Raw genomic sequence first — 26655 nt, 5'->3', positions numbered from 1 at the left:
TGTTTGCAGATGATACTGTGTTGTTGAGTGAAGACGAAGGAGAGCTGCAAGGCTTTGTGGATGGGTTTGGGAGAGTGTGTAAGAAACGGAATCTAAAGGAGAATGTAGGGAAGAGTAAAGTGATGGTCTTTGAGAGAGGTGATGTCAGTGAATGTACAGCGAGGTTGGATGGTGAGGAATTGGAAAATGTGAGTACGTTTAAGTACTTGGGTAGTGTGATGAGTAAGGATGGAGGTTAAGGAGGGTGAAGTGCTTGAAAGGGTACAGCAGGGAAGAAGGGTTGCTGGTTCCTTGAAAGCAGTGATAAGAAGCAGGGAAGTGAGCATTTAAGTGAAAAAGTTACTACATGACAGTATTGTGATACCAACTCTAACGTATGGAAGTGAAGCTTGGACGTTGGTGGAAGGACGCAAGTCAAGAGTGAGAGCAGTGGAAATGAGTTATTTAAGAGGAGCCTGAGGAGTCACATATGGAGAGACAGGCTGACAAATGAGGAGATAAAGGAGCGTTGTGGTGTGGATGTGGGTGTGATAGGAAGCGTTAGGAGGAATACACTGAGGTGGTTTGGCCATGCGGAGAGGATGGAGGGTGAAAGACTGACGAAGAGAGTGTATGTGAGTGAGGTGGAGGGGGGAAGAGGGAAGGGGAGGCCGAGGATGAGATGGACGGATGGGGTAGAGAGGTATATGAGAGAGGGGGTGTGTGAGTTGGGAGCGGGGAAGTGAAATGGTGGGGGACGGGGCCACGTGGAGGCGATTTGTTTGTGGCCACCCCGAACGGGATTGAGGCGTCTGTCAATAGATAGATAGATAAGGATACTAGTAGGTGTCGTAGTAGTAGTAGTGGCAGTGGTGGTGGTGGTAGTGATGGTTGCCAGCCCAGACTCATCTGAACGTGAACCCAGTGGACTGTATCCCCAAACTTCCCTAATCTGCAGTCGACCATCCTCCTGTACGGGGATAGGGACATGTCGGGGGAAAGGGAGGGAAATGAGAGGCATTCGAACTAGGCACTCTATCGTCCGATCAAATCTGTGCCACTATTTGAAGGTAAAGCTCGCGCTTCACAACAGTTGGGTCAAGTTCGAGGGTAGCGTATTTCTGGTGAGAGTTGTAGGCTGTAGCTACCTTTACAATGATCCTCTCCTTGCCCTGCAGAGTTATATGGTCCATTGGTCCTAGCTCGGGGGATTCACATATCCCCAGCACCCGTCATTTTAGTGAGGTGACCTAAGTATTCTGTGCAGGAATTCGTAATTAACCAGCACCTTATAACACTCTCTCTCTCTCTCTCTCTCTCAGTTTTCCCAGATTTGGAAATTTTTCGCTAAATTCAAATCAAGCTTAACCAAATGTTTTAGGAATTTGTCCACCAGAGTTATAACTTTTAATTTTTATATCATGACTCAAAATAGATATAGGACTCAGTAGGAGACTAATCTGTTCGGTATTACACAGGGGTTTGGCAGTTTCTTTTTGTTTTCTTTTTTTCTTTTTTTTGTTGCTAAAATCTAGCATGTTGGGAGATGCATCTGGGAACACTAGTGACTAATCTTGATCAGCTGTTTGTGTTTGGACTGAACGACAGTATCTGTACTCAGCTATTAACAAGGACGGGTGTATAGTACGTTGCCGGTGTGTTAGAGCTCATCCATCTTTATTGACCATACGACGAATGATACTTTCGTGAAGCTCACACGAAGAAACAGTAAGTCGCAAGAGCTTTCTAGATTTGGAAACGTTGGTGTCTTGCGGATGTGTTCATGTGACGCTTTGTTCTTTGTCTTCACATATCGTAAAAATAGTTTAGTTGTCCATAAATAATAAGGGCATATTATTTGACATATCGTTTTTACGGCCTAATTATTTTCGGTGATTTCTTGTGCAATATAATAAGTGTGGTAGCAGGGTGGGCAGATTTTTTTTTTTTTTCTTTGTGTAAAAACATCGAGTCATAGACAAGACAATAAGTATTGTCAGGCCTGGCAGAATGCAATAACCATCTACATTATGGATGGTAAATCACCCAGCACCGTAAATTTAAAAGTAAGAGTGAGGTTAAATTTGATCGACTGTGTGAATATGAAATCAAATTCACTAAACTACAGATGTATTTGGTTTTATTAATGTAATTTAGCTTGCACAGTGGTCAAAATTAGTATTCTTGAAGTTGATAATAGCAATTTGTTTACTCAGATTTAATATAGCAACAAGTGCCACTCTTGTTACAAAAGTTAGTGAAGAGATGATATCCAGAAAGCTCTCTGGCGATGTCAGTAGAGGCAGAGATTTGGGTTTCTGTGACAAATAGGGCTAGAGGGGATGTGAGTTTAAGGAAGAAGTGAACAACAGAATTCAGCACTGTACTAAGACCATGGGTGCTGATCCAAACCTGCACTTCTTTGCTGATGAGCACGATTAGTAGTAGTAGTACTTGTTCCCTAGGCAGTCTGGCTGAACAGCCCCGAGTCCCTAAGGAAGGCCACGGTCAGGACCGGGCATTCCCACAGTAGTTGTAATAACTGCTGCCGCACGGTCACTGGACGACAACCAGGAGAGCCCTGTGCCATCAGTCCTACCCTACCGGTGGTGGCACTTTGAGGTTCCACCATGTTTGCTCTTCATGTTGCAGCAGCCATCATTAAAGTGGGGGGGGGGATGGAATATATACTGTAGATGGTGTGATGTGTAATGAGCATATAGTATGATGGAGACATTTGGAGGCAGATGTTAAAGAGAGTGTGGTGGTGTACTTTGTGTGGTAATGAAAGCACAGAAAATGTTCTGCAAAGGGAGATGGTCAGGGGCAGGTCCTGAGGACTGGTGAAACAGGAGCACCAGCTCTCTATGTCACTAGCTTGCCATGCACAGGAGTACTGCCCTGTTGAACTGGTACTACAGTCTGCTCCCTTGTGATGATAAAACTGTTTGTTTCCTCCCAGAGATTATCAAACTTTGTATGTGCGTCCTCCTTGAGTTAAAACTTTGTGTGTGCTTCCTGCCTTAGATGATGAAACATTGTTTGTGCTTCCTCCTTGCTGTGATAAAATTTTATGCATGCTTCCTCCCAGAAATGATTAAACTCTGTGTGTACTTCCTCCCAGAGACCATTAAATTTTGTGTGTGCTTCCCAGAGGTTATGTATGTATTGGATATGTTTATGTGAAACTATAGAAAATGTTGAGTGTTTTTGGCATATCTGATAGAGCCATGATTCTGGGGGCTTGATGAGTGAATGGTAGCGTGGCCCATTGGACTGGGCAAATTTGGGCTGTCTGGATGTTGTTGCTCCTCATCCTGTCCTAGGGTGGGAAAGGAGGTCCAGTTGATGATGATGATGATGATGATATGTTTTTCCTCCAAGCTTTGTATGATTCCTCCCAGATATGATAGGTTGGTGTGTACTTCCTGTCAGTGTTTCTCCAAACTATGTGTGCTTCGTCCTAGAGATGATAAATTTTGTGTGTTTTTCCTATTGATAATAACACATTGTGTGTGGTTGTACTTCAGGCAATGAGTGTGGAGGCAGAGACATACCAGGGTGACCAGGTAGTGCGGCAGCCACGCCCAGCTGCTGCAGACTTGGTGTCAACACTCAAAAAGGCTCTTTTTATCATCGGCTCCACTACTGTCATCTTTGTTGCACTCAGGAACAGCTTGACTTAGTGAGTAGGAGCTGTAGCTTATTTGATGTTTGGTTTAGTTACTTTACATTTTAACAGTAATACAGTAGAACCTCTTTGGTCCGGACCCCTTTAATCCGGATTTCTGTTAATTCGGACAAAATTTAAAAATAGTAAGCTCCAAAAATATGTTGAAAGTAATTCTAAAGTCATTTTCAGTATCGGCGCGGAAAGCGATCATCATTCGTTTAGTCTCGGATCACGCTAGGTTGCAACATGGGCGCCTGTTTAAACACACGCTAGCATTCGTTCCATCAACTAGTTCACCAACCATTTATATTTTTATGCTGTATTTCAAAAGTTAATCCTCCTTACCATGCCCCTTAATGCAAGTGTAGCTTCTGCAATGAATAAAGGTGTTAAAAGGAGGAGTTTGCTTACACAAAAATGGGTCAGAATATTCTGCAGTGTTTAATGATTACTGTAAGTTATTTTTTGTACTTAAATGTGCTTTACTTTTACATCAAACATTAGCTTCTTGCCCAGATGGGTGTTATCAATATGCCAAAGATGACAATGTATTTTTTGCCTACATAAGTTTTATTTTTATTCCAAATATTACAGCTAATTAATTAATTTATTTTTTTGCCTACATGGGCCTTAGTCACTTACTACAATTTAAAATGTAGGCTAGTTTCTTGTCATGGCCTTACCTGTAAATTATGCAGTACAAAACTATCGTACATGATTAGTTTGGTTATTTTAGTATCCTTTCATCTTTTGCAGTTACTTACGGTTGACATATGCCACATATGTTAATAATTAACAAACATACCATATGTAGATAGTTTTTGGTATGAACTGGAGATTACCCTGATGGTCCGGACAATCTGCTAATTCGGACAACCCTTCCCCCCATATAGTCCGAATGAGAGAGGTTCTACTGTATTACCATCTAGTAACACACATCCACTTAACACAGTTTTCACTATAAATGTGTTCATCAGCATGAGAACACTTAACAGTCAAGGTTTGCAATGAAGTGTCAAGATTGAAAAAAGTTACATGAACATTTGTCTTGGTTCATCCCCCTTTGGGGGAGGTGGTGGCTGAATTGGTAGAGAGGTGGCCTGCAGTCCTAATGAACCCAGGTTCGAATCCCTGCTGGGGCAGGGAACAGTTTAAAGATTTGAATTTTATTAAAGCAGGCTTTACTGATCTGCCAGAAGGCCGCCAACATCTCATAAAAATACCCCCGCTAATACCGGTACATCAGTCCTGTATGAGACAGCCCTAGCATATACAGTATTCATTATGGATGGTGGGTGTTAGTGCGGAAGTGGTGACGTGGAGGTGCAAAATGTAAGTCTACTGGGTCTTGAGAATGGGTTGTGAAGCCTATGCCCAGTCAGATGCATTAAAAAAAAAAAAATGGACATGAATACCACTTGATACATTTTCACATTTGAGATGATAATCTTACTGGACATTATGCTGACCTCCAGAGATATTCACCTAAAATGGTAGTTTTTAGGAACTTATATAGTGTGTCACCTAAGGAATTACTGCACAGTGTAGGAGACTCACGTGTTGTGAACTGGTTACTGTGTGTGTAGGATATTTACAGAAGAAATATGTGCAGCATGTGATGTGGTGTGTGGAAGGAAGAGAAGACGGAGGGGGGTGCAAGGAACAGCAAGGTGGACTGAAGAGGTGAGACAGGCTGTGGCACAAAAGAAGAAAGCATACAATGAATGGATGAGAAATAGGGGCGTGGAAGAAGTTAAGAGGCGGAAGAGAGACTTACTGTATATGTAGAAAGAAGGAGAGAAGTGAAAAGATTAGTAAGAGAGAGTAAGAAGAGAGTGGATGAGGAATTTGGAAGGAATTTGAGTGTAAAGTGGAGGGACTGTAAGAAAAAGTTCTGGAAAGAGGTGAAAAGAGTAAGACAGGGTGGCAGTGAAGTTAGCAGGGGAGTGAAAGATAAAAATGGTAGATTACTAGTGGAGAAGGGAGAAAAAGTGAGCAGATGGAGAGAACACTTTAAGGAATCGCTGAACATAGAGGATGGAAGTAATGCGAGTATAAGTGGCTGGGAGAAGGAGGGAGGTGAGAAGACAGGAAGAAATCAGTAGGATAGAAGTTGTGGAAGCAATGAAGAAAGTTAAATCGGGGAAAGCCCCAGGAATTGATGGAGTGTGTGGTGAAATGCTGAAGCATGGGGGAGAGATAGTAGTAGAATGGATGTGGAAGATGTGCAGATTGGCCTGGGAGGAAGGTAGAGTCCCGGAGGATTGGAAGTCAGGTATAATTATTCCCTTGTACAAAGGAAAAGGGGAAAAAGAAGTGTGTGGTAATCATAGGGGCATTTGTCTTCTTAGTATAATAGGAAAAGTGTATGGTAGGATACTTATTGACAGAGTTAGAGAAAGAACAGAGAAATTAGTTGGAGAAGAACAGGGAGGCTTTAGGAAGGGATGAGGTTGTGTAGATCAGATATTCATTCTTAGATCTTTAGTGGAAAAGTTTCTAGAGAAGGGAAAGAAGTTGTATGCAGCTTTCATGGATTTGGAGAAAGCATATGACAAGGTGGATAGACAAGGATTGTGGAAAGTGTTAAGAATATATGGAGTAGATGGGAAGTTGTTGAATGCTGTGAAGAGTATGTACTGTACGATGGTGCCGAAGGCTGCAGTGCGTGTGGATGTTGAACTAAGTGAATTTTTCTCTTTGAAAGTTGGGTTGAAACAGGGATGTGTTATGTCTTCATGGTTGTTCAATCTGTACATCGATGGGGTAATAAAAGAGGTACAAGGTAGGGTAGTGGATGTTGGAGTGGCCCTGGTGAGAGAGGATAGTGTTTGGAAACTCCCTGTACTGTTGTTTGCAGATGATACTGTCTTGTTGAGTGAAGACGAAGGGGAGCTGCAAGGCTTGGTGGATGAGTTTGGGAGAGTGAGTAAGAAACGGAATCTAAAGGTGAATGTAGGGAAGAGTAAAGTGATGGTCTTTGAGAGAGGTGAAGTCAGTGAATGTACAGTGAGGTTGGATGGTGAGGAATTGGAAAATGTGAGTACGTTTAAGTACAGTACTTGGGTAGTGTGATGAGTAAGGATGGAGGTTTGGAGGATGATGTGCTTGAAAGGGTACAGCAGGGAAGAAAGGTTGCTGGTTCTTTGAAAGCAGTGATAAGAAACAGGGAAGTGAGCATGGAAGTGAAACAGTTACTACATGACAGTACAGTATTGTGATACCAACTCTAACGTATGGAAGTGAAGCTTGGACATTGCTGGAAGGACACAAGTCGAGTGAGAGCAGTTGAAATGAGTTATTTGAGAGGAACCTGTGGAGTCACATGGAGAGACAGGCTGACAAATGAGGATATAAAGGAGCGATGTGGTGTGGATGTGGATGTAATAGGAAGTGTTATGAGGAACACACTGAGGTGGTTTGGCCATGCGGAGAGGATGGAGGGTGAAAGGCTGACGAAGAGAGTGTATGTGAGTGAGGTGGAGGGGGGAAGAGGGAGGGGGAGGCTGAGGATGAGATGGAGGGATGGGGTGGAGAGGTATATGAGAGAGGGGGGTGTGAGTTGGGAGCAGGGCAGTGAAATGGCGGGGGACAGGGCGACTTGGAGGCGATTTGTTCGTGGCCACCCCAGACGGGATTGAGGCGTCTGGCAATAGATAGATAGATAGATAGATTGTATTTACCTACAGTAGTTTTGATATGTACAAGAAATGATGTATGCTCGTAGGGTCCAGGCTCTGTTTCTCAGTAAGTCAAATTTTGTTTTGAACTCGTTCAAGTTTTTAGACTGGAATATCTCTTTGTCCAGGCTATTCCACATGTCTGTGCATCTATATGGAAAACTATATTTCCTGATATTCTTCTAGCATCGTAGCTTTTTTTGTTTCATTCTGTGTCCTTTTGTTACTCTCCCATCCCATACAAACAAATCTTCTCTGTCAATTTTTTCTACTTCCATCCTGGCCCTGAACACTGCAATCATATCACCCCTCTCCATTCTTTTAAGGAAGGCAGGTCTAGTTTTTCCAGCCTTTCCCTGTATGACAGATCTGCCAGGCTAGGGACCATCTTGGTTGCTGTTCATAGTACAGGTAAGCCCTTAATTCACGCGAGGGTTACGTTCCCAGACCCTTCGCGTGTGAGGTAAATTCGCGTATACATTCTGTCCTTGTGTGCACATAATTACGCATGTCTACTAAGTATGTTACATCTGAATAATACTGTTTATGCACTACATACACCTTATAAACTAGCATAAAGTATGAAAAATAACAAAAATGTAAGAAATTTAACACTGAAACCTGACAAGCACAGGTTTAGGTGGAGACACTTCAGCAGTCATGTGCACAAGCCCTCGCTGCCTCCCATATGCTACATTCTGCCTTCTTTATTGTCCAAACAGTTGACTCATTCACCCCAAACATACGGTTCCGATCCAGTTCACAGGCGTAGGTGGAGACACTTTAGCACAGTCTGGTGCACTAGCCCTCACTGACTCCCGTATGCTACGTTCTGCCTTCTTTATTGTAAGAACAGCTGACTCACCCCAAACACACGGTTCAGAGACAATTCACCATGAAGTCAGTTCACCATCAAAACATGGATGATTCCCTGTCATTCTATAAGTATACTTATTATTGATTAATTAATACTTTAATAACTAATTTTCAGGGGGATTTTATAGCTCATGTAAGTAAAAAACTAGTGTACTGTACTTGCTAAATAAACTGGCTTGTAAATAAATGACGGGGAATCGTCCTGACGGAGAATTGTCGCCGACATTCCTCCCTTAAGTTTGTCCAACACTTTAACTTTCTCTGTCAGCAACATCACTTTACGAGTCCGTTTTGGTGTGTTACCACGTGCATCACTAGTACTACGCTTAGGCCTCATGTTGGCAGACAAGGCAAGCAATCACTGGAAGGCAGAAAAATAAGCCACAAATAATGATTCGCGAGTCACTCATGGTTCGACCGTCGGATTCAAACTGACTGTGTTGTGCGTCACACACACACACACACCTACATATATGTATGCACACGGGCAGCAGGTAGGCATTTTTATATTTTATTTATTTCTTTTGTATATTATTATTATTTATTTGAATACTGTAATTTTATGTTTTAATTATTGTACGAAAAATTCGTGGATAACTGAAATCGCGTGAAAAAAGTTCGCGTGAATTAAGGGCTTACCTGTATTGTCTCGATCTTGTTTATATAGTATCTTTCTTTTTATGTGGGGACCACACTAGCACTGCATATTCCAACTTGGGATGGATCATGGCCACTGTCAAGTTTTTCATCATCTCCTCATCCATGTAATGAAATGCTCTCTTATGTTAGTCAAGAGGTTATACGTTTCTCTAACTGTCATATTAATGTGCATTATAGGTGACAAATTATCCTGGACCAGCACTCCCAAGTCTTTCACTTCTCTCACTTTTGTGATTGGTTCATTACCCATCAATAATTCAGTGATGGTCTCTTGGTACTTTTACGCATTTCCAATATATTACATTTTTTGCATTGAATTTCATTTCCCACATCCGGCTCCAATCTTGAATCCTATCCAGGTCCTCCTGCAGCATTTTACCATCTTCTTCAGCTTCTACTTTCCTTGATCTTTGCGTTGTCAGCAAACAGACATGCATAACTGTTCATTCCATCTACCACATTGTTTACATAAATCAGGAACATTACGAGTGCTAATACTGAACCCTGTGGGACTTCACTTTTTATTTCCTTCCAGCCAGACATCCTATCTTTTATTACTGTCCTCATTTGTCTGTCTCTCAAGAAGTCTCTCATCCACTCTAAGAGGTTCCCCTTCAGTCCTCCTGTGTGTTCAGATTTCCACATTAGTCACTTGTGGGCTACCTTATCAAAGGCTTTCTCCAAAACTAAATACACACAATCCACCCAGCTATCTCTTCTCTGTAGCATGACAGTCACCTTTGAGTAGAAGCTCAACAAGTTGGAAACACACAACCTTCCACATATGAATCCAAACTGACTTTCTGCCAAAATGTCCATCTCCTCCAGATATTTTATCCATCTGTCTTTCAGGATTCTCTCGCACAATTTTGCAACCATGCTGATCAGGGACACTTGTCTGTAATTCAGGGGTACTTCCATTTCCTTATATATTGGTACCACATTGGCCCCCTTCCATTCCTGAGCCACTTTCCCCTGCTTCCAGAGAACACACAATTAAACCATGAGTCTTATCCACCATTTGTTCTCTGCATTCCTATAGTATCCAATTAGAGATCCCTTCTGGTCCTGGGGCCTTCGTCACATCTTGAATTTCCAGTAATTTGTATACTACCAGCACTTCAACCTTTACAGCTTTTAACTCTGTGTTTCTAGTCACTCCCTCCACCTTCAATCACAAAATCACTTTCTCTAGTGAAGACTGATTGGAAGCATTTGTTCATTATTTCAGCTTCCCTAACTCCATAATTATTGATGTTTCCTTCTACTTTCAGCTTATTGGTTCCTTCCTTTTGTTTCAGTTTGCCATTAACAAACCTGTTAAACAGTTTAGGTTCTTCCTTACATTTGTCACCTATACCTTTTTCGAAGTTTCTTTCTCCGTCTCTGCGTATTATTGTATACCTGTATTCATTTCTAGCTCTTTTATATTCTTCCTTTGTTCTATCATTACTTCTCTTTCTCCATTTGTTCCATGCCTTATCCTTTTTTTTTTTTTTTTTTTTTTTTTTTTTTTTTTTATCAAGCACCTTTTGTTGAACCAGTAATTTCTCCAGTTCTCTTTCCCACTAACTTTGGGCACATACTTTTCCACACAATCGGATACGTTTGTGTGAAGCTACAGAACGTGGTGAATGTTTTTGGTGTATCTGATAGGGCCTGGATTCCAGGGGGCTTGAATGTTGGGTGAATGGAAGCGTGGCCCATCGGATTGAGCAAATTTGGGCTGTCTAGACATTTCTACTTCTCACCCTGCCCTAGGGTGAGAAAGGAGGTCCAGATGATGAGGATGTATTATAGAAGTCTAGAAAGATATCCGACTTCTTCTGTAACTCTCTTGTTTCCCAGAATTCTCCCTAATCTGCTTCTTCGAAAAATTTTCTTAATCCTGTAAAGTTTGCTTTCCCAAATTGTATCTTCCATTCCTGTATAGCCTAGTTCATCTCTTGTCTCCCAAATTCCTTATCTCATTTGAAACTCTATCACTACATGATCCATGATCACTTTTTCCTAGAGGGCACAGGTATTTCAGAGATTCAGTTGCATCAGGTTCTTTGGTTGGAATTAAATCAAGTCTTGCTTGTGTGTCATCCCCCCTAAATCATGTCTCTTCTTTGACCCACTGGGTCATTACAGTGTCCATTGCCATATTTAACAGTATACAGCCCCACAAATCTTCACTACTTCCTGAATCCCACTCCTCCCAATTTACCTCTTAACAGTTAAAGTCCCCCATCAGGATTATGTAACCACTTTTCTCAGTCACTTTCTGTAGGTATCTAACCATGTCTGACTGCATCTGATATTCCTCCCCATTCCATGCCCTTGTCTTAGGGGGGACATATGCTACTATGATGTCTCTCTTGCCATTCCCTCTGTTTTCTATTACCATGTTTATCACTTCAGCCATACCTTCTCCCAATTCCACATTATCCACATTTAAGCTGTTTTTCACCACTATCATCACTCCTCCCGTTTTTTCTTTTCTATCTCTTCTCCATAGTTTTTATTTCCCATCCCCTGTTTGGATTTCAGTATTTTCTGTTAGCTTGATCTCGACGAGGCACATAATGTCTGGCTCATTTACCCTGAAGAAATTGTTTGTATATTACAGTATGACACTAGTGAGTTGTGGGCTGTGAAATTTTAAGCAACTGTGTTTTATTTGAAGACAGTTGTACATACCGGTTTGAATTAGTAACTTTGCTAATGTTTTTGAGTAGAGAATAGGAGAGTGGAAGTTTATGATTAGAACCAGTTACTGATCAGCTATGGTTGGTATCTAATGGAGGGGAAGAGTAGTGTATGCATCTGTACTTCCATTTACACAGTTTTTTCTATCCATCTGTCTGTTGCCAGATGTCTTTAACCCATAAGGGGTGACCACAAACAAATCACCTCCATGTTGTCCTGTCCCCTGCCATTTCACTGCCCTCCTCCCAGCTCACCACCTTCTCTTCCATATGCCTTTCCACTCCATCCCATCCTTGGCCTCATCGTCTCTCCCCTCTTCCTTCACCTCACTCACAAACACTCTCCTCACTAGTCTCTTACTCTCCATCCTCTCCACATGGCCAAACCACCTCAGTGTATTTCTCCTAATGCTTTGTATCACATCCACTCCATGATGCTCCTTCACTTCCTCAATTGCCAGTCTGTCTCTCAATGTAACTCCACATGCTGCTCTCAGGTAACTCATTTCCACTGCTCTCACTCTTGACTTGTGTCCTTTTCAACCAGGTCCAGGCTTCGCTTCCTTACGTTAGAGTGGTATCACAATCCAATCATTCGACTTTTTTACATCCACTTATCACTCCTTTCAAATAGCCAACAACCTTTCTTCCTTGTTGTATCCATCAAGCACCTCATTGTCCAAACTTCCATCCATACTCATCACTCCACCCAAGTACAGTACTTATATCTGTCTATCTATTGCCAGACGCCATAATCCCATACAGGGTGGCCATTTGACCTTGAGTTATTTGTTTTACGGGGAGGGGCACTAACCCTCCACCAACCCACTTGTTGAAATGTAGGGAGCACGTGTGGTTTCACTATATGGTTACCACCCAGCGTTGTAAATGGTTTCTTGGCTTACAGGAAACTATTTGGCTTGTCACTCAATGGAAAGCTGCCTGTAAAGAAACAAAAAACCATAAGAAGTGACAGGAAAGATGGGAGAAATAGGAAGAGAGGAGGGCAGGCACAGAAAAAGAATGATAAAAGCTAAGGAAGAAGTAGGCAGCACTACATCAAGGAGTAGACTGTAGCACCAGTCGAGTAGGGCAGTACTCCCGAGGTGGATGGAAAGCTGATGACAGGGAGTGCTGGAGCTCCCGTTTCATCAGCCCTCAGGACTAGTTCCTGACCATCCCCCTTTGCTGAACATTTTCAGTGTCTCAGTTACACAGAGAGTAGGCCAGCATGCTCTCCAATACAAATTTCTCTAACTATCTACACCAAACTACATGCACAGTACACACTACACTTCCTTTTCCAAAATTCAACAAAATTAATGGCATCTCAACACTCAGCCTTGGAGTCCCCAAGGGGGGGACCATAAATGCCCCACCTTCTGCCCCTCTCCCGGTGACGACTTGAGCTGCCTGGAACCACTGTCTGACTTACTTCTTCTTCATTTCTGCAACATTCGCGGCCTTTCCTTTAACTTTCGCTCTGATGAGCACCACCTCTCCTCCTCTAAACCTCACCTTTTTGTAACTGAGACTCAGCTGTCTAAGGCAACTGACAGCAAACCCTTTTCTGTATCCTCCTACTTTCTCTGTACTCATTTCAAAGCCAAAGGTGGCTGTAGTGTATATATACGCAATGACATATTGCTCTCGTGTTCCTGAACTCGATTCTTCTGAATTCTCTACACTCTGGCTTCAGCTTTCCTGTCATTCTCTGACTAAATATATCTGTGCTGTTTACTTATCTCCTAATTCTACTGACTATCAAAAATTCTTCGACTATCTTACTTCTACGATGGAACACATTCTGTCCATTTCTCCTTTCTCTGAAATCTCCATTGTAGGAGATTTCAGTGTTCACCACCACCTTTGGCTCTCCTCTCCTTTCACTGATCCACCTGGTGAACAAGCCTACATCTTTTCTATCCTTAATGACCTAGAGCAGCTTGTACAGCACCCTACCCGTATCCCAGATCGCCTTGGAGAGAGCTCCAGCATACTTGACCTCTTCCTCACAACTAATCCTTCTGCTTACTCTGTTAATCTTTTCTCTCCGTTGGGCTCCTCCGATCACAACCTTATCACCTTAACCTATCCTATCACTCCAGTACAGCCTGTGGACCCTCCAGGGAAATGTCGTCTGTGGCATTTTGGAGCCGTGGATTGGGAGGCCCTCAGGCAGTACTTCTTTGATTTTCCCTGGATTGATTATTGCTTCCATGGCCGGGAGCCATCTGAGTGTGCCTTGCGCATTATGGAGGTTATTCTCTCGGGCATGGAAGCATACATTCCTTTCTCATATCCTTTGACTAACGCAAGAAAGCCTTGGTTTAATCACGCTTGTTCTAATGCTGTCCGCAACAAGGAGAGGGCCTACAATTGGTACTGGAGCCAACCCACCCCTGAATCACATCATCTTTACGCTTCTGTCCGGAATCATGCTAAGTCTGTTCTTCGCTCTGCAAAAAATTATTTCATCCGTACTAAATGCTCTCAACTCTCCAACTCGAATTCTTCCCGGTCCTTCTGGCACCTTGCCAAAAACATTTCTAACAACTTTACCTCATCATCCTTCCCTCCTCTTTTCTACTCTGATGGTTCTGTAGCTATTTCTTCTACTGATAAAGCAGATCTCTTCGCACAGACTTTCTCCTCCAATTCCACCTTAGACGATTTCGGTGCTGTTCATCCATCGCTTCCTGCCTCTGACTTCCTCATGGCTGACATTAAAATTTCTTCAGCTGATGTATTTTCTGCCATCATTAGCCTCAATACTAACAAGGCATATGGGCCTGATGGAGTCCCTCCTGTTGTTCTCAAGAACTGTGCTAATGTGCTTACACACTGCCTAGGCAAACTCTTTCGCTTTTGTCTGTCAACTTGTACCCTTCCTTCTTGCTGGAAGTTTGCTCTCATTCAGCCAGTCCCAAAGAAGGGTGACCACTCCCAACCCTCCAGCTATCATCCAATTGCTTTAACTTCCTGCATTTCAAAAGTTTTCGAGTCAGTTCCCAATAGAAAAATTTTAAGGCTTCTTTCCTATCACAACCTTCTTTCTGTTCGTCAGTAGGGGTTCCATCAGGGACGCTCCACTGGCGATCTTCTCACCTACCTTTCAGACTCCTGGCCATCCTCCTTTCGGGACTTTGGCGAAAGCTTTGCCATTGCCCTTGACATCTCAAAGGCTTTCGATCGAGTCTGGCATAAATCTTTAATTTCCAAACTGCCCTCTTACGGTTCCTATCCTTCTATCTGTGCCTTCATCGCTAGCTTCCTTTCTGGTCATTCTATAGCCGCTGTTGTATACGGCCATTGTTCTTCTCCTAGATCTATCAACAGTGGTGTTCCTCAGGGCTCTGTCCTATCACCAACTCTCTTCCTTTTATTCATCAGTGACCTTCTACGCTGTACATCTAACCCTATCCACTCATACGCTGATGACTCCACCCTTCACCTTTCCATTCGGTTCTCGCAACGCCCATCTCAGCAGTTACTTCAACAAACAAGGGATGATGCTATGGCACACCTGATGTCTGACTTGGCTTGTATCTCTGACTGGGGTAAAAATAATTTTGTTGTTTTTGACCTGCGGCATCCCGTCGATGTTCTTTAATGTCCACACGTTTTGTCACTGCCAATCCCATCGAAGTACATAAACGCGAAAAAATTGCAAGGTCCCTAATTTGCATAATTTTCAATTTTCGCGAGTGATTTTTGGTACGTATACACGTGACACCTTCCTCTACAAGATGCCAGGCAGGGACAATGCCTTACCCAGCATGACCTCCCCCCCCCCTGCATGCCATTGTCTCAGCAATTCACCTGTTATCAGTGGCCTGGCCAGTATAGCCATGTCATGCCACGATACGAAATTCAGGGCCAGAGTGATTCCCCAATCAATGACAATGTGGAGGACAAACTTTACATAGCATTAGAGGAAGAAACAGTTAGAAATGATGATCAGGTAATGTGGCAAAAAAAGGTCAGGTATTAGTGAGTGAAGCAATGCTTATAATGCCTATATTACTGCTTGAAAACCAATATACTTTCGTACTACATATAAATTCGTACCAAGTAAATAAATAAATACCATTTATGAGTGGTGTGAAATAGTTATCCTCCCATAGAACTCATTTTCTTTGGTGCCAGCCTGATAGAAAACCCAGTAAGGTAAGGAGGTACTCCTTCCTGTATCAAGTATTTTAAACCTCAGGTGAGCGATTTCTCTATGAGTTTTCGATGTTTCTCACCAAAAGCAAAGGTTTGAGCCCAAAAAAAAATTTTCCTAAAATGGTTGGGATTGGTGGGAGTCAGTGGTGGAAAAGTGGTCGGGATGGGGCGGATTAATGCATCTAAGACTCAGTTCTTACACCTATCAACCCGTCAAAATCTTCCACAGGTATACCCACTAATGTTTAATAATATTCAGCTTAATTCTGCTTCATCCTTGAAAATGCTTGGGGTTTCATTTACTCGGGACTTATCGTGGAAAGATCATATTACATCTCTTGTAAAATTTGCTTCCAAGAGATTGGGTGTGCTAAGCCAACTCCGTTCTTTTTTTACTCCTGCACAATTGTTGACTCTATACAGGGGTTTTATCCGCCCCTGTGTGGAGTACAACTCTCATGTGTGGGGAAGCTCCCCACATGCAGCTCTTCTCAATAGGGTGGAGTCAAAGGCTTTTCTTCTCATTAACTCTCCTCCTCTTACTGACTCCCTTCAACCTCTGTCTCTTCGCCACACTGTTGCATCTTTATCTCTTTTCTGTCACTACTTTAATGGTCACTGCTCCTCTGAACTGTCTGCATGCATTCTTCCACCTCTATGACGGGCACGTAGCACCCATCTAGCAGCAAACTCTCATCCCTTTTCTGTCCAACTCTCTAATGCAAGAGTTAACCGTTACTCCCAGTCCTTCATTTATGCAACAGGTCAACTCTGGAACTGTCTCCCTCTGTCTGTATTTCCTGCTGCCTATGATCTCCAGTCTTTCAAACGCAGGGTGTTGATGCATCTCGAAATGAATGGATCTTGAATTTGGTTCTCTCTTGTATTTTGTTTTCTCTTGGAGGGAACTGTTATTGTGGGCTCCTGGCCTTTGGTTCCTTCTTTCTCGCATAAAAAAAAGGGGGGGGGAGGTGGTGGCTGAATCGGTAGAGAAGCGGCCTGCAGTCCTAATGGACCCAGGATCGAATCCCGGCTGGGGTAGGGAACAGTTTAAGGATTTGAATTTCCTAAAAGCAGACTTTCCTGATCTACCAGATGACCCGCCGTCATGTTGTAAAAATACCCCCGCTAATACCAATACACCAGTCCTGGATGAGACAGCCCTAGCATGTATTCAATATGGACGGTGGGTGTTAGCGCCAAAGTGGTGACATGTGGAGGTGTAGGAAGACTACTGGGCCTTGGGATAGGTCACTGTCCCCGAGAAATAGGCCCTGATGCCTTTGCCCTGAGTCGGACACGTAAAAAAAAAAAAAAAAAAGTGAGTGGATGATGGTCGCCACCACGCGTACTCACATTTTCCATTTCCTCATCATCCAACCCCACTGTCCCATCAATGATTTCTTTTCTCTCAATGACCGTAACTTTGCTCCTCCTCACATTCGCCTCTAGATTCCATTTCTTACTCACTCTCCCAAATTCATTCACCAACCCTTGCAGTTCCCCTTCATCTTCACACAAAAATACAGTATCATTTGCAAACAACAGAAGAGGAAGTTTCCAAACACTGCCCTCTCTCACTAGGGCTGCTCCAACATCCAATGCCCTACCTTGTATCTCTTTTATGAATCCATCCATATACAGATTGAACAGCCATAGGGACATGACCCCTGTTTCAATTCAACATTATAATAGAAAAATTTACTCCGTTCGCCATCCACATGCACTGCAGCCCTAGCATCTTCATATATACAGTAAAACCTTGATATAGCAGGCTTCAATAGACCGGAATTCGCTTTTATTGGAATTTAGGAGCTACCGGACTAAATTCCTACATATCAGGAAAAGTCTGATAAAGCCTGAAGCAGTCCGGACTGCGTGACCATTTCAGCTATGTTCACCACAAAAAGTAAATCAAAGACATGTCTACCAGTGTACAGTACGGTATTATTATATACAGTATATTATACCATTTTGGTGGTAGGTGGGGGCGCTCACCATCCACTCACTCGATGTAGTGCTGCTCTCAGTTGTCTGTCCTTTCCTTTCCAACCTCCTTTCCTTCCTTCCTCTTCTGTCTTTCTTTACTTCATTCTTTCCTTGTCCTCCTGTGTACGGGTGACTTTACACTCCCACTTTTGTCTTTCTTTCCTTCATTCTTTCCTCTTCTTCTGCCTGTGGGTGACTCTACACTGAATGACAAGCCAAATGGTTTCCTGTACACCAGGAAACCATTTACTATGCTGGGTGGTAACCATATAACCAAATTATGGCACTTAGTGGTTTAGTGGGTAATTAAGTCCCTTCAATCAGATTGAGCCGGTGCAGGTTTATATCCAAGGGGTGGTTGGAGTTATTGCTCACGTAATGCCACTCAGGGATGAGTGAGGCTGGTCACTCTGATCTTAAATGTCGGGACCAACGTGCCTAGCTCCGGGCTTCAACGCTCCTCATGGGACATGGTAGGATTGGATGATGGATGGATGGATTATACCATTTGATTATTGTAGTGAAGGTATAATACAGTACTGTACTGCGATGGTAATGAAATTAGTTTAAAAACCGTTGGTGTAATCTGGACTAATGTCTGATTTACCGGAAAAGTCCAGGTTAGCAGGGGAAAGTGCGGATGTCTCTTTTTTCGGAATGGCTTCGGCCCTAATTAGTCCGTTATAGTGAGGTCTTACTTTACTCTTCATGGCATTCAACGGTTTCCAATTTACACCATATATTCTTAATATTTTCCACATTACCTGTCCATCTACTATGTCATATGCTTTCTCCAACTCCATGAAGGCTGTATACAACGTCTTTCTCTTCTATAGAAGCTTTTGCATTAGAGTCCTAAGGATGAATATCTCATCACAAACCCTTCCCTTCCTAAAACTTCCTTGTTCTTCTCCAACTAATTCCTCTGTTATTTCCCAGACTCTGTGAAAAAGTATCCTACCATATACCTTTTCTGTTACACTGAGAAGACAATGGTTCCTTTTTCCCCTTTTCCATTGTACAGAGGAATAATTATACCTGACTTCCAATCCTCTGGGACTCTGCCTTCCTCCCAGGCCAATCTGCACATCTTCCATATCCATTCTACTACTCTTTCTTTCCCCCATGCTTTAGCATTTCACCACACACTCCATCAGTTCCTGGGACTTTCCTATTTTGACTTTCATCATTGCTTCCACTACTTCCATCCTACTGATCTGCTCACTTCCCTCCATCTCCGAGCCATTCCCCAGCCACTTATACTCACACTATAGTCGAGACAACGAGAGGTGGCGGAGAAGCTCATCCCACTCTCTTCCCACTGGAATGTCTGTGATTGGTGGATGGTGGGATGGGAGGTGCGTGAGCGAGGTTAGAAATCCATTTGATGACCAGTACAGGTGTATCGTCTAATCTGGAAAGACATCGTCACCTGCCTGGTGCTACTCTCTCTCTCTCTCTCTCTCTCTCTCTCTGTATGTATGTATGTACGTTGTTTCTAACATTTTGTTGTGATGTGTTTTCATTATATTTTATAATCTCTTTTTTCATGGTCTCGAAATACAAAGGAAAATATTGTATTTATCATTCTGTACTTATGCAGTCAGTATCCCATTATAAGGCTCATCAAGTCATCCGTAATTCATCGCCGTATTTAATAACCTTAAATGTACTGCACCAGCCTCCCCCCTTCTACCCATCTCTCTCTCTCTCTCTCTCTCTCTCTCTCGAGTGAAAAAACGAAACATTAGAGGGGTATTGACAAAGGATTTCATGTAGCAATAAGTTTCATAATACGTAAGGAAGGAAGGTAAAATGAAAGGCAGCCAAGAGTGTGTGTGACCTGAGGAGGGAGGCTAATTCTCAAGGGACAATATATTCTGGTGTGTGTGTGTGTGTGTGTGTGTGTGTGTGTGTGTGTGTGTGTGTGTGTGCGCGTGCGCGCGCGTCCCTCTCTCACTATCATACTCCGGGACTTGTACACTGTTCCACGTCAATAAAGTCATTACCGGTATATGCAATCCCTCCACGTATATATATATATATATATATATATATATATATACATACATACTATTTTGCTTACATTTTGTTGTGGTGTGTTGAGAGAGAGAGAGAGAGAGAGCAGCATAGGGAAGAAAGGGTTAAGGAGTGGCAAGTATGGACAGGTGGATCTTGTGACCTGTGATTCCCTTCAGCCCTCCATGACAATCCCCAGGGACGTGAGCGCAGTGTGAGCCTCAGAGAATGTTTGCCTTTGTTTCCTCTGTATTTTGCATCTTGACTCTTCACCTCACCTTCCAGCTGCTTTGTCTGCTTGTCCGACGGAAAGCATTGCTTTTGGCTTGAGATGTATATTGTATGGCCATTCTAATGCTTTATTCTAAAATATCAACTTAGCAGACCTGCGTTCAATCCATCAAAAAAAAAAATCTTGACACAGGTGAACAATGTTTTCACAATGAGCGATGCTCCTGTTGGTGTTGGTTTAAGCCAGTTTATTCTGAATGAATATTTCCCAACCATATGGTACATAAATCCTTCTTTATGGTTTTTCTGAGAGAAACAGCTGAGATTCACAAGCATGAGAATTTTACTAAAGAATTATTTCAAAAGTTTCGACCAGTGCTTTAAAGTGACAAGACAAAGCTTACATAGATTATTTTATGATTGTGTACACTCATTGCTTAATTCCCACATATATATATATATATATATATATATATATATACACTGTACTGTATGTATATGTCTGAATGCATGCATGTATGCGCTCCAGAGCGACGGGGTAGGGGAGAGAAGAAAGGGGCTTAGGATTGACAAGTATGTCCCGGTGGACCTGATCTTGTCATTACCACTCCCTCAAAGCACACGTGTTTCTCTTTCTGTATTCTTCTCTCTCTCTCTCTCTCACTCTCCTCTCTCACTCTCACTCACTCTCCTCACTCACTCACTCTCTCTCTCTCTCTCTCTCTCTCTCTCTCTCTCCTTCCCTGATTTTGGCTTAAGGTGAGTATTATCCTGTCCTTTCTAATGTTTTACTCCTTAAATGTTTTTGGCTGGACTTTCATATTCTAGAATATCAACATGCACACCTGTATGTATTGTGATATACCACAGGTAATAGTCTGTGTACACATATTAACTGCTGTAGCAATAAATAAAGCTTCGAACCATGGCGATCAATTTGGTGACGGTACTATGAGGGAAATATAAGCGCTCTCACACCTCCCCATTCTGCCCATCACCGTAGACCAATCAGGGACGAGAGAAGGAAAGCCTTTTCCTCAGTCCTCCCTGAGGGAGGCGCTTCTCCGCCACCTCTCGCTGTCGCGACCATAGTTTCATGCTCTGTACTTAACAATTCCTTAAATTGTTCTCTCCATCTGCTCACATTTTCTCTCTTCTCCACTATCAATCTACCATTGGCTCAATCGGTAGAGAGTTGGCCTGCAGTCTTAACAGACCCGGGTTCAAATCCCACTGGGGCATGGAACAGTTTAAGGATTTAAATTTCATAAATATCAGACTTTACTGATCTACCAGGAGACCTGCCGACATGTCGTAAAAATACCCCCGCTAATACCATTACACCAGTCCTGTATGAGACAGCCCTGTCATTTATTCAGTATAGACGGTGGGTGTTAGCGCCGAAGTGGTGACATGTAGAGGTATATGGTATGTAGGAGGACTACTGGGCCTTGAAAGCAGGCTGTGAAGCCTATGCCCAGAGTCGGTCACAAAAAAAAAAAATATCTTTTACTCCCCTACTAACTTCTTTATCACCATGTCTAACTCTCTTTACCTCCTTTCAGAACATTTTCTTACATTCCCCCCTTTTTACATTCAAAGTTTTTCTAAAATCCTCATCCATTCTTTCCTTACTCTCTCTTACTAATCTTTTCGAATCTCTCTTCCTCTTTATACGTATCTCTCTCTCTTTTCCATCTCTCAACTTCCTTCGTGCCTTTGCTTCACAAATTTTTCCAATGCTATTTATTAGTAGTATCAGGAAACATTTTTAACGGTCAGATACCCTTATCACCCGCCTATACCTAGGTCCTTGATTTTGAATTAGGAGTTTTCCTTCCCCAAGGTCAGCAGTTATTCAAAGCTAAGAAGTCCAGCCTACACCAAGAACACATTGTAATCTTTAGGGGGGGGGGAAATGGATAAGATGAATTTAATTTTGGCTATATGGGAAAGTTAGTTCTACAGCAGGCCCCTTTGGATTTAACCATCATGCTCCTTCCAAACCCAACCACGTCCCATTTTAAAACAGTCATTATACCAGTGATTCAGCACATCATAGCTGTATTATAAGCAGTCTGAAAATAGTGCTAAACTTAAGGAAAAGGCATTAGCTGAAAGAAAGATAGATGTCAGCAGATAATGTAGATTCTGTAAGTAGCCCAAGAATTGCCAGTAACATACATACAGTTTCATATATTTACACATGAAAAGTTTGAGTATGATGTTACTTGAACACTGTATGCTCTGCTGTTTGTTTGTTTTTCACTCGTTTCATTTTGAAGGCTCCAACATGCTTGCATGCGTCGGCCTTGGTCACCTAATGGTGACTGTCCATGCTGCTTGATCTCTGGCAGCTTCCCTATTCAGTCCCTTATCCCGAGGTCACACTCAGTGACCTCCTCCCAGGTCTTTTTCAATGTACCCCTCACAACCCTACCCCTAACATTAACACTTCTCACTTTCTGCACCCAATTATCATCCCCCACCCTCTCCACATGCCCAAACCATCTCAGTCTACCTCTCCTTATCACAGCACCAGTACACTCCCGTCCCTTCATTACTCTCAAATCTTCCATTGTAAACCTAGGCCCCCCCCCCCCAGGCATCACACTCAGGGACGCACTGTACATCCACCTAATCATCGTTATTTCTGTACATGCGAGCCTGTGAATATCCTCTTCCTTTACTGCCCAAGTCCCACTGCCATACAGCATTACACTTTGAACACAAGCTGCATACAAACATTCCATAGCACAGAGGGAGTGTCCTCTCAATGTCAGGAGAGGTAACAGCTCCCCGAACTTCTTCCAAACACTCCTCACCCTAACCACAGAGCCAGCTCCAGCCCCACCTCCAGCACATGTCATGTCTCCCAAATAACAGAAATCTTCCACACACTCAAGAGACTCACCAGCAAGCTCAGTCCTTTCGTTTTCGTTTTCGTTTTTAAAGGCTCCAACATGCTTGCATGTGTCGGCCTTGGTCACCTAATGGCGGCTTTCCATGCTGCACGATCCATTGCAGCCTCCCTGTTCAGTCCCTTAACCCTAAGGTCACACTTAATGACCTCGTCCCATGTCTTTCTCGGTCTACCCCTCATAACCCCACCCCCAATATTAACACTTCTCACCTTCCTCACCCAGCTATCATCCCCCATCCTCTCCACATGTCCAAACCACCTCAATCTACCTCTCCTCATCACAACACCAATACACTCCAGTCCCATCCTACCTCTCAACTCTTCCATTGTAAACCCAGCCCCTCCAGGCCTTGGACGCAGGGACGCACTGCACATCCACCTAATCATTGTCATTTCTGTACGTCTGAGCCGGCGAATGTCTTCCTCCTTCACTGCCCAGGTCTCACTGCCATACAGCATTACACTCCTAACACACGCTGCATACAAAGACCCCTTAGCACGTAGGGAGAGCCCCCTCAATGTCAGGAGAGGCAAGAGCTCCCTGAACTTCTTCCAACCACTTCTCACCCTAGCCACAGAGCTAGCTCCAGCCCCACCTCCAGCACACAACATGTCTCCTAAATAACAAAACTCTTCCACACACTCACACACTCACGCCTGACAATTTCCACCTGCTCTTCCCAACACACCACACACATGAAATCAGCATTATCTCATAGTTGCCTCTAATACCACTATGTTACATCTCTTATGCATCCACTTAACAACGAGATGGAATTATTTCCCATGCCCTTGTGGCAGATCGCATATGGCCACTCTCCCTCTTCTTTGACAGTACCGCCACCAGCCCTAGATACCATCACATTTGTTTTATCTGCATCTACTCTTAAGCCATTGTGCCCCATACCATCTCTCCACTTCCTAAATTTTTCCTCTACCTCCCTTTCAGTCTCCGCAATCAACACCAAATCATCAGCATACAACATCTCCCATGGGAGTTCATTTCTGAAGTCACGTGAGAGGGTTTCAGGTACCATGATAAACAATAAGGGGCTCAAAACTGACCTCGGGTGCACACCAACATTCTCGGAAAAATTGTCACTCAAATCTCCATTCACAACCTGCATACGAGCTCCTACATACATGGCCATAACCACCCTAACCAGCCACTCCTCGATCCCAAGCATTCTCATTGCCCACTTCACCACTTCTCCAGGGACTCTGTCATAGGCCTTCTTGAAATCAACAAAAACAAAGTACAGTTCCCTTTTCTTTCCTATATATCTTTCCTGAAGCTGTTGAACAATGAATATGACATCAGTGGTCCCTTTGCCTAGCATAAACCCAGACTGCATCTCATCAGTATTGACTCCATCTCAAATCATAACTTCTGTAACTCTCTCCATTACTTTCATTATCTGGTCTAAAAGCTTTATGCTTCTATAATTTTCTCTTTCTAGGGCATCACCCTGCCGCTTGTACACATTTGCGAGTACACTCTTCAGCCAATCATCTGGTACAACACACTCATATGTAATCGTATTTATCAGGTCAGTGACTAACCTCACTCCTATATCTCCTGGGACTTTCAGTATTTCAGCAGTCAAACCAGACACACCTGCTGCCTTCCCCACCTGCATCCTGCCTATTGCCCACTTACAGTAGCAGCATCAATCAAAGGCCAAGGGCCAAACACTGGATCTGCTGGCTCAAAACCTTCCCTGTCCCAGTTAAACTCCTCATTCAACAACCGCCTCTAATGCTCTCTCCATGAGTCTGTAATATCCCCATTGTTCACCACTACCTGTCCTTCATCATTCTTCACACTGCTCACCCATGATATCCCTATTCTCCCTCTTCATCTGATTTGCCACCTTAAAAATCATATTCTTCCTTTCCTCATGGTTTAGGTTATCAAGTAAGTCTCTGTGATTCAGACTTCACCCTGTAAATCTCTTTTCTAGCTCTACACTTGGCAGCCAAGTATTCCTCTTTGTTACCACTTCTTCCATTCCCAGAAAAGCCTTCTTTTCTCCTTACACTGCAGCTTCTACACCCTCATCCCAGCACCAAGTTACTTTGTCATGGTGGACCTCTTGTCCATCCACATACTAAATCAGTAACTCTTAAGAAGTTGCTCTTGAGGGCTCTGTACTGTTTATAAATGTCTCCCTGCCCAGCCACCACTTTCTTTATCATGCTATAGAAGGCATCCCTTACTGCTTGGTTTTTCAGCTTCCATATTTTCCTCCTACATGCATAGGTCTTCTTTTTCATCACCCGCTCATTAAGCACTATGTCACTTATTAATAACTTGTGTTGCTGCACACATTCCTCACTCCATATAACTTTAACATCCCTCACTAACCTCCTATCAGCCCTCCTGACCAGGAAACAGTCTGTTTGGCTGCTTTTTTCCTTTGACTTGTATGTAATCAAGTTACTCACTCTCTCTTCCTAAAATGTGTGTTGCACACAGTCATATTCATTGCCTCCCCAAATTTGAGTTTCCTTTTTTCCCCTTCCTCATTTCATGTACCATATGCACATCCCCCATGCCTTCCTTCATATCCTTGAGCTGCTTCACCTGGATGACCATTTATGTCCCCTCCCAAAACCACAGTCTCATAATCCCCCACACCACTTACTACATTTATTAAGTCATCCCAAAATTTATCCTTCTCAGTCTCATCCAAGCCTGTCTCTGGAGCTTACGCTGATATAAATGCAACCATTTTCCCACTGAACAAAATTTTCAGTACTAGTATCCTATCACTTATTCCCATAACATTCATGACATATTCCACCCATTTCTCCCCAGCCAACACATCCATACCACCATGTCCATCCGTCCTACCCTCCCAGATCAACTTGTACTAACAATCCCTCCCAGTATTCTTTCTGGCTGATCCACCCTTATAGCTACTGCACTTCTTTTACACATCCCACATCCACTCGTTTCCTACTCAGTGTCTCAACCACTTCCCCTGCTCTACCTCTCAAACTTTTGATATTCCACAATGCCACTTTGATTCCCCTGGGTGATTTAGTGTCCTCAGGCTTGCTTTGAATTTCTTTCTTTAACTTGATCATAGTCAGTAAAAATAATAAAGACGAGAGACATGCCACAGGCCCCGCACATTCCACAGTCCCAGGTCTAGGCAGTGGATCTGGGACCCCTGGCCCACCAACCTTAACCAGTGGCTGTGGTAGTGGCCTCGGGGCACCCTTGCCAGGACAGCTACAGAGACACCTTCCAAGCGCGCCTTGGCCCTGTAACTGCCTCACCATTATACACCCATTGATGGGGCAGCCTCTTGAGGCGCTTCTCCCAGGTGCAGGCCCCTCTCTACTGGATGGAAGCGGCAGCCTGGGAACCACAATGTCCTTATCCTCTAGCACTTGTTAATGCAACGAACAGTGATACTGGATGCCATGCAGCTGCTGGTGTGCTACTGATAAGCAGCATCGGAAAAAATTTTCAGTGGTCATGTGCCCTTATTGTCATTAACCTCTACCTAGGTCTTTGGTTTTGAATTTGGGGTTTCCTTTCTCCTAGGTTGGCAGTCATCCGAAGCTAAAAAGTCCAGCCCACCCGAGGAACATATTGTAGTAATGTAAAATAGTCTATGTGCAATAGTCTATGCTGTGAAGTGGCTGAAAAATTGGAAAGCAGCTGAGGTTGATGAGGAGAATGCAGAGATGATTAAGTGTAGTGGAGAGAGCAGAATGAAGTGGTTGTTGGTGATACGTAGGAAGGCA

At 43.2% G+C, this 26655-nt stretch overlaps 1 protein-coding gene across 1 annotated transcript in view; it reads left to right on the top strand.

The window, feature by feature from the left end:
- Window positions 1-1575: 1575 nt before the first annotated feature.
- The window catches only part of LOC145398002 (fatty acid hydroxylase domain-containing protein 2), a 56317-nt gene continuing 31237 nt past the window's right edge, over window positions 1576-26655 (top strand). The window contains exons 1-2 of the mRNA XM_080270971.1: window positions 1576-1707; window positions 3510-3664. Of these exons, the coding sequence (XP_080127097.1) occupies window positions 3513-3664 (152 nt within the window). The 5' untranslated portion in view covers window positions 1576-1707; window positions 3510-3512. The remainder of the gene's footprint in view (window positions 1708-3509; window positions 3665-26655) is intronic.

Source organism: Coenobita brevimanus, chromosome 5 (assembly GCF_032717465.1).
Source record: "Coenobita brevimanus isolate Jiangsu-jjx chromosome 5, ASM3271746v2, whole genome shotgun sequence".
NCBI classification, from domain to species: domain Eukaryota; kingdom Metazoa; phylum Arthropoda; class Malacostraca; order Decapoda; family Coenobitidae; genus Coenobita; species Coenobita brevimanus.
This window is presented reverse-complemented; position numbering and strand designations above follow the sequence as displayed.